Source organism: Labeo rohita, chromosome 22 (assembly GCF_022985175.1).
Source record: "Labeo rohita strain BAU-BD-2019 chromosome 22, IGBB_LRoh.1.0, whole genome shotgun sequence".
NCBI classification, from domain to species: Eukaryota; Metazoa; Chordata; class Actinopteri; order Cypriniformes; family Cyprinidae; genus Labeo; species Labeo rohita.
Window position 1 is genome coordinate 8,112,964 of NC_066890.1, and position 12,818 is coordinate 8,125,781.

The following is a 12,818-nucleotide window of genomic DNA, read 5'->3' on the forward strand; positions in this document are numbered from 1 at the left end:
AATATTCACATTTGAACCGAAATAAGTTCTGACAGCCGTTTACTTAAAAGCATCTTTAATCACACATACATTTAATAAATCAAAAATACGATCTGTTCATAGCATCCATATAAATAAATATAATAGCAAGGATGGTTTACTAGATATTTGAACCTGGTCCAAGCATACCAACACATCCCATTAAATAAATCCACACGCCCACACACAAAAAAAACAAAAAAACATGGCATTACTATGTTTCTGCACGTGTACTAAGTAAATACCAGTCATAAAGTACTTCGTGAAGACCATATGTGACAGTACGTGGTGTGTAGCACACTAAACCGTTTTTATATCCCTTAAATAAATGTTAAAGACTCACAAATTTACACAGCACGGATGAGCAGCTCTGCGTCTGCGCAGATGGAGAAACCGCGCCAAAACTAGATCGCTTACGTTATAATCAACACATCTATCTTTACAAAACTAGCGTAATACAGTTTCGTTGATCATAACAGCAGCGATGTAGTTTTGTTGAGTAACGCAGCTCCTCATTATAGACGAGGTCGGACAGTCACTGCTAAGATTTAACGGGACATCAGATGGGATGTATTCGGGATGGTGTTATTTCTCTCCGTCTCCGAGCGCAGAGGTGAGGTGAGGTCTGTACATGTCGCTCAACAGCGTCTCCAGCGCCCTCTTGTGGCTGCTGCTGCCGCTGTCTTTCCCGAGCTGAGAGTAGAGCTGCGCCGCGTCGCGAGAGCGCCACCTGCTGTCCGGTTCCTCGGCGGTCAGTGTGCGGGTCTGCGCGGTGTGAAGCCCCTCGATCGCGCTGGACAGCCAGATCAACCTCTTGAGACTCTGGATGGAGCGACCGCGATCATGCATCAGCTGATGCTCTGTGACCGCCCGTCTGCTGCACAACAACAATTACAGAGAAACCTTAAACGGATAGATAAACAGATAGATAGGTAGATAGGTTGGTAGGAAGACAACCTTTCGTTCTCCTGACACTGGACGGCTGCGACCACCATCAGTATCATGAGAGCGACGCGCTGCTGAGATCTTTGGGTCTTCAACATCATCCGAGCACTGCGACGCCTTGAGCTGAAGAGCAAAACATGAACTCAGACCAGAATAAAACTTCACAAACAAACTTTTAACTTCCTCCATTCAGCGTGTTTCTGAGCAGTACTCACGTTGTCTCTCTACTGGACAGTGAGACGTCCGTCTGCTCTCCTGCAGATGATTGACTGACAGACGGCCAGGTCTCAGGGTTTATATAGACCCCTAGCATCCTGAAGACAGGAAGTGACCTCACGCAGTCACATTCACAGCGCCTGAAGATCTCCCCCTCCTCGAGTCCCAATTATCATGCTTTCGTTGCTTCCACAGAGTCATTTATAATGGATGCGTCAAACTATTGATTAACCATTGTTCTGGGTTTCATTCCATTTCTTATTCACAGGTTGGCATCCTCATTGAGCTCAAAGCCTGGAATGGAAATTTGAGGGCTTTCAGGTTTCTCATCAGAAATGCGAAATCTGCTGAGAAAGCCAGTGAGATGTGGATTGGCTGAGTGTATTTTCACCTAAAAACTTGAGGAAAGTCAAAAACAAGTTGGTTGTTAAAAAGAAAACTCCCAGTCGATAAAGCCGTTGGCGTTCATAACGAGCGCTCTAGTTAAAATGCCTTTTCGTTAGAACTTCAAAACTAAGCATTACCGTCAGCGCGTTACCACGTCAGCAGCATCGCTGAAGACTCTCACAGCCCTAGCAACACATCTCACATGTGGTTTCTAATGGTGAGAAATTCAAGCACTCGATGGGGACATTAATGGTGATGATGATTCCTCCGAAGTAAAACATCTCTGATTAGCAACCGCCCAGATGACCACAAACCCGCAAAACTACTTCAAATGGATAGTTCATCCAAAAATGATCATTCTGTCCCCATTACACCATTTTACTTGCAAATGTGTATGCGTTCCCTGATAGTACACATGCGTTATGAAGACGTTTTTTTGACACATCTATATGCATCTGCAAGATGTATTTTTTAGTGTTTGCTCATCTGCAATACGCTCTATAGGACGTTTTTTCTATCAGATGTCTTTAAGATGTTTATGATTTAGAATGTAATGAGGGGTGAGAACCAGAAAGGCGTAAGTGACATTCACCAACTTTACAAGAGGGCCAAAACCAAAATGTACCAAAGTTTGATCTGACTTTGTGTACTGATTTCAATTGTTTATAATAAAAATTTGTACACTCATGTATTTTTTGCCAGTAGAAAGAGCTCAAGAGCATTCTTTTGATATATAGCTCCATTTCACCAATAATGTCACTTACGCCCTTCTGGTTCTCACCCCTCGGTATGTAAAACTAACACCTTACAGACATCTATCGGATGTTTGTACACAGCAGATTGCAGACGTACGTGTGCTATCTGGGTTTGTTTCTTCTGTAGAACAGAAAGGAGATGTTTTAAAGAACATTAGCCATATACACTATATTCCAACCCAGATAGCACACGTACGTCTGCAGGATGTCTGTTAAAGATCACTTGATCTGGAAAACATCTGCTGTGTACAAACATCTGACAGACGTCTGTAAGATGTCAGTTTTACATCCATTCTAAATTAAAAACATCTTAAAGATATCTAATAGACGTCTGTTTGACACGTCCTAAAGATGTATTGCAGATGAGCAAACACTGAAAAATACATCTTGCAGATGTAAAAACACATGCCAAATAGACATCTCCAAGATGTACGTGTGCTGTTAGGGATATGATTGTTTTTGTGGTGAACAACCCTAAATGTACGGTACAAATGTTTCTTTTTAGTCCAAATTTAGCACCTCAAGATGCACTGCATTGTGTTTGACTTAATAACAGCAAACCCTGTTGGTTTTTGTGTATCTCACGAATATTTTCAGTGCTTTGCTACATGAACCAATATATGAGAGTTGCTACAGCAAAATATCTCAATTAAGGTGAGTAATTTATTCAAGAATAGCTTATTTTTCTAATCAATAATTACTCTAATCACTATTTCACATTGCTAATCACATCAGTTGTGCTTCCCTTACGAAAATTAACCATTGTTTTATAATAGTAAAAGTATAGCAACCATGTTTTTTTGGTGTATAGTTTACCATTTGTAAAACCACAGTTTTACTACAAATGCTGTGGTTAAACTATGGTTAGAATACCGAAACCATGGTTAATTTGTAGTTACCATGGTTTAAGTATTAACCTTATGAAAATTAACTATGGTTTTACTACAAATAGAACCCAAAAAACAAAAAAACAATGGTTACTATAGTTAAACCATAGTAACTACAAAAAAAACATGGTCTTGCTACACTAACCAGGCCTAGTTTAACACTACACTTTTCTATAATAAAACCATGGTTAATTTTTTTAAGTGCTTACTACAAATTAAACCAAAAAAAACATGAGTTTGGTTAATTTGTAGTTACGATGGTTTAAGTATTTACCATGGTTTCCCTTAAGAAAACAAACCATAGTTTTACTACTAAAAAAAAAAACAAAAAAAACATGGTACTATAGTTAAACCATAGTAACCACAAATTAACCAGTCTTGCTACACTAACCATAGTTTAACCATGGTATTTGTAGTAAATTATGGTTATACAATAATCAGTGAGCCAAAAAACAGTTACTACACTTTTACTATAATAAAACCATAATTTTCGTAAGGGTTACTACAAATAAAACCAAAAAATGAAAACTTGGTTAATTTTCGTAAGGGATCAACACTGTGCCAAAAACACTGCGGCTTATCTTTTTAAAACTTGTGTGTTTTATTTTTTTTACTGCAAATCAATATTACAATAATGAAGATGTAACATGGGGCATACGGACACCAAAAAAAAACTCAAAGATGTTGTACAATTGACACTGTTAAAAGAGGCAAAAAAGACTTTAAATCAGATGAAAACAATCTAAAGTTAGGTTTACAATGAATAGTTCTGGCTTTATGAAGGTGAAATTTACCCAGAAGACAAAGCAATAACACAGTATGGACAAGATTACTGTCTTTAGAATGAAAGTCAGACAAAAAAATTATAGGTTCTGTCATTTCTATCATTTTGTTACAACAAAAAGATATTAATATGGTAACTCTTGACAAAAAGATTTGGAGAATGGGCAATGACAAAACAGATGTAAAACAGATTCTTCATCGGTATTACAAAATGAACACAAAGAAGATATATTTTCAGAGAACCTGCTCTAGAATAGATTACAAGGGCAGTATCCATGAACAGTTTTGAAATGGAGTTCTTTAATTTTACTTGGAATAAGAAGACTGTGAGGAGAGGTCCATAAGTTTTCAAATCAGAGTCTGGAAGACATATTCTCCATTTAGATTGTGCTTTTGAGGGACATCCGGGAGTTGAAGAAAGAGCATTTCTGATAAAAAAAGTTATTGCATTTTTTATCTAACACATGAACTCCATTTAATGCAAGTGTAGGAAAATGATTGTTTATACAGCCATAACATAAATGAGCTTTAAACAAAGTTTTCTAACTGACAGGTATACTTTTAATCACCTTATTAAAATCCTTTACTGAGATTGTTGCACCTTTTAATGACACAAAATCAGGAAAGGAAAGAAGGTCCCCATAAGCATTGAATAAATCAGAAACAAAAAAATATTTTGATTCACCCATTCAATGAAAAAAAGTGATTTGTTACAGACAATATATTTTCAATGTTCCAAATAATACTCGTGTGCGGGGAGAAGTTGTTTAAAAGCAATCTTCCAGGATTCTAAGGCTTGTTTATGAAAATTTGAGAGTTTGATAGGTAATTTACTACACTTAAAGTTACAGGACAATATAAATTTAAGGCCACCACAACATTTGAACATTAGGTTAGGAATCCAAAACCAAGGTAACTCATTATTAGATAAACAATGCTTAATCCAGTTAATTTTGAAAGTCTGGTTAATGGCTTATAGTTTCTTATGATAACTTTCCTTTGAATATATTCTGTCTTGTTTTTCCAAATAAAGCGGAATAGCAGAGAGTTAATTGATTTAATAGTTTTTTGATCAACATAAAGGGAAAAAGCAGGGTAAACTAGGCGTGATATACCCTCAGCCTTAGCCAACTTGTGTGTTTTGCTTCAAACGTTTAGGGCGTCTTTGTAGTGATGGGTCGTTCTTGAACAATTAGTTCATTTTGAACCAGGGGCGTAGCAACCGGGGGGACACGTCCCCCTCACTTTTAGAAACAGGTGATTCTGTCCCCCGCACTTTTTTTGACCTAGCGCCAATATTTCATCCCGTGTTCTCTGATTTGTTAATTAGATTTGAGTGAAGTAACGTTTAGCCAATCACAGCGCGAATCTCTTGGGCGTCTGCCATGAGCTTCAAATCTTGTTGCTCATGTGAATTTTCATTCGTTCACCCACTTGGCTGTCTGGGGTAATCTCACTTCAATTTTGAAAATGTTAAAACCTTGTAAATACATTGATTTAGGTTTTATTGATATATTTTCAAATAATTACTGTAGGTGCAATTTGTATACTCATTTAACACTTTTTTCCCCCAACTGTTAAGTAGTAAGATAAACATTGTTCAAGTGTAGTGTAAATTAAATATTGTAAATATCATAAAATATCTTTTTCATATAATTTTCTACTTCATAAAAATTAAAGTATAGATTTCCACAGTGGTCTTAAAGTCCAAGTCCTGCAGTATTTTATTTATTTATTTATTTATGTATTTTTATGAGTATGATTTCACAGAAATAGGTTCATGTAAGTTATCCTGGCATGTTCCTCAAATTGCCACTTTGGTGCTGTAAAAATGCCCATTGTTCTTCTATTTAGAATTTATTATACTGTATGACACCCTTGGGTCACATCACCATACTGTCCCCCCCACTTTTAAATTGGCTGCTACGCCCCTGTTTGAACGAATCTTTAATGTGACTCAGGAAGAACGAGTCGTCTCGGGGAGTGATTCATTCAGCCGCGCATGCGCAACATCCTATTCGGTTCTGTACTGGAATTAGTTCACCTGTTTTTCGAGTGGTTCGTTCATCTTATGGGGCGTCACGTGATGAACAAACGACTCAAACCCGAAAACTTGTCAGATAAGAGGTGAGGTGAGTGAATCATAGACTAAAGACCCAGATAAACAATGAATGAATCTTTTCTGTTTCTTATAGCATTATAGTTTTGTCTTTTTTGTAGTGTGATCAACGTTTGTGTGAGCAGTAGATGTGTTAGGGAGGTAAAACGTAACATTTTAATTATATTTTGTTAAAACGAACGAAATGACTCGAAAAAAGATTCATTAATTTTGCTGAACGAGACTCAAAGGTCCGAGTCGGTAAAATGATCCGAACTTTACAGGCGCGTAATCTGAAGCTCCGCCCTCGAGCGTGCGTCGGGACGTACATTACGTGAGTGCGTCCGTATTTCCGCGCTGCGCCATTTCGGAGCGGATCTGATCGAGGAATCAAACACGCACGGTCAGAAACACGCGACATTCACGGTAAATCAACTTTAATTCGAGTTTATTGTTTTGCAGTCTGGATTACTGTGTTGTTTGTGTTATTTAGTGGCGAACGCTAGAAGATAGAATCGCGTTTTTATTTTTATTATTTTTTTCTTCATTTGTGTTTTTTTGCAGGCGCCATTTTGCTATTGACCCGGATTAGCGATTAGCCGCTTACTGGGAGTCTCTAATTACATTTATTAGTTCACCAGTCACCTTAATTATATTTACAACAGTTCCAGACGGTTTTTGTCCGTTACAGAGATCGCTTGTGTCTCGCGGCGGTTTGTGTTTAGTCGCGTGTGAACGTCCCGCGCCATTTTGAGCAGCGAACAAAAGCAGCAGACGCCTGCAGTCGATGAATTACGGTTGTTTACCTATTTTATTTGTTTGTTTCTACACGCTGCTCCTGTGTAGTCATGTTTTCTGTGCTTTTTAGATTAACGTGTTATATTAAAACTGCTCGTCTATGTTTGGATGAAATTAAACTGTTTGCTCTATTAGCAATTTGCAAAAATGCAATGTACTTTGACTCGGAATTGCATTTTTACACTGAATTCTCTTATAACTTTACTGCATAAAGACTGAAAATTGAATCTAAACAGCTTTTGTTATTGTATCCAGGGAATCTACCAATGATTTGTCAATGCAAATAAGCAATTATTTAATTTTTCCTACACAACATTGAACAGCGAGGTAAACAAATGGGTGTTAAAAGGGATGAAGGGGACTGGTTTTGAGGGGGATGGAGATTGAAAGCAGCCACACCTCCATTAAGAGCATTAACGTGTCTCTCCCCAGAGATACTCCGCTTTGTTATTGAAATGAGTTGGAAACTGAAGCGTAATGTGTTGTTTCAGATTGAGCCATGCATCGCGACTGCCCTCTGGACTGTAAGGTGTACGTTGGGAATCTGGGAAATAATGGGAACAAATCTGAATTGGAGAGGGCGTTCGGCTACTACGGACCCTTGAGGAGCGTCTGGGTGGCCAGAAACCCTCCCGGCTTTGCGTTCGTTGAGTTCGAGGACCCTCGCGATGCCACAGACGCCGTCAGAGAGCTGGACGGACGGTGAGCGTGTATTATAACGCGCTAATAATCTAGATTATTCAACGACTTGTGTTCTAACGGAAGCGCGTTTTCACGCAGGACCCTCTGCGGTTGCCGAGTGAGGGTGGAGCTGTCCAATGGCGAGAAGCGCTCTCGAAACCGGGGCCCGCCTCCGTCCTGGAGCCGACGCCCACGCGACGACTACCGAAGGCGCAGCCCGCCCCCCAGGCGCAGGTAAACCCGTTATCCCGCTCACCTGTCTCTCCGTAGGTTGTGCTCCAGAGAAAACTAATCTGATTCTGCCCCTCCCGCCAGTCCTGGAGGCTCCGCCGGTGCCGTGCGTCCCGGTTCCGATGGGTGTACGCCAGAGATCTTTTGCTCCTCCATCTTCATTGTCATTGATAACCATTAAACGATGATTGACTGGGCTTCTTAAATTTGAATAGTTTGTGTAAATGCAGACCAGTAAGTGATTATGGGGTTAATTCTATGCCAAAATGCCCGGGTTACATTTCAGTCCAAAATTAAACGCTTCTGGCTTGGTTTTATTTTTGCATTGTGATTTGGCACATTTTTCACCTGGGTTCTCATTGCCATTTACGTTTTGGCTAATCGGTTGCTAATTTGTGTTTTCGTACAGTCTCGTTTTGAATTATGTTTGGGGGAGGGGCTTTGCTTCCCTTCCCCCCCCAAAAGTCGTACGCTTTCATGCAAATTCAGCACTTCCTGTGAGATTTAGTTAAATTTTCTCACATGCTGGTTTGTCAATCAAATTTAACACTATATAAATTGATGGTAATGAGTTTTAAAAAAGTGATTAATTGTCCTAAAGTCTCAGTGCAGAAAACCTTTAGTGTAGGCTTTGTTTCTTTTGATTTTGGATTGAAATTCGACCTGGGTGCGCTCAATTGCGAATTGGCCGTGATCTGTTCGATTCTAGTAATGGTTGACTGGGCTTCCAAAATTCTTATATTTTGTTTAAATGCAGATCAGTAAGTGATTATGGGGTTAATTTCAAGCCAAAATGTCCAGGTTACGTTTCACTCCAAAATTGAACGCTTTTGGCTTGTTTTTTGCATTGTGATTTGGCACATTTTTCACCCAAATTCTCATTGCTGTAAGGAACATCTAACTTTTTTTTAGTGCGTTTTCATACTAATTCATCGGCGGTTCGTAGAATAGTTACGTTTTCAATAAGATTGGGTTGAGTTTTCTTATGCATGTGCTGGTTTGTCGATTAATCAAATTTAATGCGATGTAAATTGCCCTTAAATTATGGTAATGAGTATTAAAAATGTGATTAATTGTTCTAGAATCTCAGTGCAGAGAACGATTTCTTCCGAATTTTGGATTGAAATTTGACCTGGACGCTCCTTTGCGAATTGGCCGTCGTAGCCCAGTCGCTAGTGTTCAGTAATCTGCTCGGCTCTAGTAATGGTTGGAAAATGCAATCTTTTGTTGAATTAACTTTACATGAAGGTTGTTTTTTTTTATTTTCTTATCTTATCTATATTAATAAAAATGAACCCCGTTGCAGAGTCACCACCATGCCTCTCCTCACCACCCTCTGAGTCAGTCTACTAGTCCTCTTTCAGCATCATGTGACCAGCGTGCCCCAATCAGCTGGCTGGGTTGGTGTCACATGACCCAGGCGTTGCCAGTCACCAGGTCGCACCAGCCCATTGGTTCCTGAGCATGCCGTTGTCAGCTCCTCCTCTTCCTCCTCCAACCTTAACACCCAATCGGCAGCGGCCCACTTCACATTCCTCACCAATCAGCGTTTTACGTTCCCCAATGTCTACAACACTACCAACCACCAGCAACAGCCTTCGGCTAACCAATAAAAGCAGGAAAAATCCACTACATCCAGCCCCCATCCGCAAGCCAGCTAATCAGCTCGCAGCATCTGGCCTGCACTTTCCCGCCAATTCTGCTCCCCGGCCGCCAGCCGCCTCCCCTTCGCCTTTTCTAGCTTGTTGAAAACCGAAAAGACTAGTAAGTTTTTCCTGCTTCATACAGTTTAATGCTGAATACAGATGTAAGATGAGGAGAAATCTCCTGTTGAGTTGAATCAAACAGGGTTGGTATGAGATCTGGACAGACGTTGTTAAGCTTAGGCAAGCAGACTGATGGGGAGCCCAAACGGAGGTTCAGGTTACAGAAGAAGCGTGGGCTTTGAGAGCTGCTCTTGCTTTCTGTCACTGTCTTCATTCTGTGGGGTTGTTTGCAGTGCGTTTCTGTTGAGTTTCTCCTGCTAGTGCACTACTTTTTGTAGCTGTCTGTACTCGAGCGTAACGCTCTTAGCGAGGGCGGTTCTCCCGAACCCTCATGAGTGCCGAGGTCTCCACTCCACCCCCGTATCGGGGCGGTGACGAGTGCGTTTGACCGTTAGCAGGCTGGAGTTGCAGGGCTTTTGAGGTGCGTCCGTGTGTCGATCGCGCGCTCACTCGCTTTGCCTCTTCTCTTCTTCAGATCGCCCAGGAGGAGGAGCCTGAGTCGTAGTCGCAGCAGGTGAGAGGCCGTCTGATCTCGCAGCGTTCCCGCGTGTTTTTGTTCTGTGAGCGCTTTCTCAACGTGTTCTTCTCGACTCTGTCTAGATCTCTTTCCAGAGAGCGCCGGAGGGAGAGATCTCTGTCCCGGGACAGGAACCACAGGCTTTCACGATCTTTCTCCCGATCGAGGAGGTAAGTCTTGTTTCTTTATCGTACCTGCAAAAGTTCACCAAAGTTCATTGTTCTGACTATATTTAGGCAAAATTGTACCTCCATATGACTAATGACTAATAAATAAACATTAATTTAGATCAGTTGTATATTGATTTTACTGTAATTATACACTTTAGTATTGGAAGCCTGTTTCTGCTACTGAATAAAAAATAAAACGTATTAATTACTTTTTTCAGAATTGCATGATAGATGCTTGCAAATTGCCTTTTGTCCTCCTCTGGGTTGAACTTTATAAGTAACAATGTGAGTTTATATCAATTTATATCAGAATTGTGAGGGAAAAAGTCAGAATTGCAAGACAGATTGCAAAAAAATTAAAAAATCAGAGTTATGAGGGGGGGGGGGCCAAGTCAGAATTGCAAGACATACACAATTGGGGAAAAGTCAGAATTGCGAGCTGTAAACTTGTGATTTCGAAAAAGTTTAAATTGTGAGACATAAACCTGTAATTACAAAGAAAGTCTAACAATGCAAAACAGTAAACTCGTAATTGCGAAAAAGTTGCAATTCGTAAACTCGCAATTACGGAAGTCCAAATTGCGAGATGCAAGCTTATAATTGTGGAAAAAAACAAATCTGAATTGCGGGTGTAAACTTGTAATTGCAAAAAAGTCAGTATTATGAGACAAACTTGTAATTGCAAAAAAAAAAAAAAAAAAAAGAATTGCAAAACGGTAAACTCTGAATTGCGAGAAAAGTTGCAAAACTTGAAATTATGAAAAAGTCCAAATTGTGAGACCCAAGCTTGTAATTGCAAACAAACAAATGCATAAATAAATAAATAAATAAATAAGAATCAGAATTGCAGACAAACTTGTAAGTGCGGGCGTAAAAAATCTGAATTGCAGATGTAAACTTGTAATTGCAAAAAATAGTCAATTGAATTATAAGGGGAAAATTGTCAGAACTGAGAGACCTAAACTTGCAATTGTGGAAAAAAAAAGTCCAAATTGTGAAATGCATATTTGCAATTGTGGAAAAAAGCAAAATTGAGTAAAAAAATCAGGGTTGTGAGTTTTTACGTAATTCTGAGAAATAAACTCACAATTCAGAGGGAAAAGAGACTATTTTTGTATAATTGCATAAATTCAACTTTTAATTCAGTGTGGTACTTGCTGTTTAGTAATTGTGAAATTTACTAGCAATTACCGAGTGTAGTTCACGATGCGTTAATGATTCAAATTGATACATGTATACGAGTTTCTCAAATTTGAGAAAGTGTTTGCGATGGAAAAAGATTGCGTGAAACGTGTCAATTGCAAGTTTACATAATTCTGAAAACATAGTCAGAATTGTTCTTTGTAACTCACAGAAGGAAAAAGGACTTTTCTTGCAGTTTCATGTTTATATGAGAAAAGTCAGAACTGTGACGGGAAAAAAGTCAAAGTTGCAAGATGGAAACTTGCAATTGCAAGAAAGTCAGAATTGTGAAGAAAAAGTCACAATTACCTTGTTTTATTTGTTTATTATAAATGAAGTGGCAGAAACAGGCTTCAGTACTTTAGGGAAATGATGTTTTATAAGAACATTAAACTTTGTATCAGATATTTCAGAATCTTTTTCTGTTTCAAATTGTGAGAAGCAGCATCTGACACTCTTGATCTTCTCGTTTACAGTCGCTCCAGATCTAACGACCGGAAATAAACGTTGGCGCCGAGAAGAACGTCGTGACGGAAAGCTCGGCACAGATCAAACATGTTGAGGAAAAACTCTGAAAAGACTTTGAGTCCCCCGTATATTTTTCTTTTTGTTTTTTTTTTTTTGATAACATTATTTTAGCGGTTCTGTTTCCTACTGTAGCTGCGGTTGTGCGTGTTTGCAGTTTTAATGCGACGGCATTCCATCTCACACTTTTAAGACTCTTTTTATTTGTGATTTTTGGCGGCGGAGAATGTGATTGGTCCTGCTGCGCTGAGCTCGACCGTGTTTGTGTTTCTGTGCGATCAGAGGGGGAAGACGTAACGGCACTATGACGGCAGCAGGGGTGGAATGGAGAACAGCTTTCATTCTGTGTTTTTTTTTTTTTTTTTTTTTTTTTTTTTTTCCTTGTAGTGTTTGTACTGTTTATAATGTTGATCTGAATTAAAACTCATTACAAAAATTCCTTGGTCTGCTGTTGTTGTTGTTTTAAGACTTTAAATAGTCAATTTTATAGTGGAATACTGTTTTAACAAATTGTAGTAAATGCTATAATATACTACAGTGTACTATTTACTATAGTCTACTATATGTAGTAAATGCTAAAGTTTACTACATTTTCTGCTTTAGAAGATGATTTTATTCTAACAATAAGCCTAATTTTAGAGCGTTTATCTTTATGTAAAGATTAATTTCTGAATTTTTTACAAAAACGATTACCGCTACAACAATATTTAAACGCCTTATATTTAATTCAATGTGGCACTTTCCATTTTGTAATTGTGAAATTAACTAGCAATTACCGAGTGTGGTTCACACTGAGTTCATGTCAATACATACAATGAAGACTTTATATGTAAATATAGAAATTAAGATTTATAAATGC

The 12,818-nt window shown here is 38.9% G+C and overlaps 2 protein-coding genes across 3 annotated transcripts; one reads left to right on the forward strand and one right to left on the reverse strand.

Moving 5' to 3' along the window:
* Positions 1–46: 46 nt before the first annotated feature.
* pth4 (parathyroid hormone 4) lies at positions 47–1,260 on the reverse strand. 2 transcript variants are annotated; one of them, XM_051095180.1, is made up of 3 exons: positions 1,179–1,260; positions 976–1,086; positions 47–895 (listed from the first exon to the last, which is right to left on the reverse strand). In XM_051095180.1, exons 2-3 carry the CDS (start codon positions 1,062–1,064, stop codon positions 604–606), a joined length of 381 nt encoding a protein of 126 aa, XP_050951137.1. In that variant the 5' UTR covers positions 1,065–1,086; positions 1,179–1,260; the 3' UTR covers positions 47–603. The 2 variants fall into 2 exon arrangements, with proteins under 2 accessions (XP_050951137.1, XP_050951138.1); XM_051095181.1 differs by having other exon boundaries at positions 53–892.
* A 5,135-nt stretch (positions 1,261–6,395) lies between these two features.
* srsf3b (serine and arginine rich splicing factor 3b) lies at positions 6,396–12,336 on the forward strand. Its single transcript, XM_051094927.1, has 6 exons — positions 6,396–6,515; positions 7,379–7,589; positions 7,668–7,802; positions 10,041–10,079; positions 10,166–10,252; positions 11,911–12,336. The coding sequence occupies exons 2-6, from the start codon at positions 7,387–7,389 to the stop codon at positions 11,936–11,938; spliced, it is 492 nt and encodes a 163-aa protein (XP_050950884.1). The 5' UTR covers positions 6,396–6,515; positions 7,379–7,386; the 3' UTR covers positions 11,939–12,336.
* Positions 12,337–12,818: the final 482 nt, after the last annotated feature.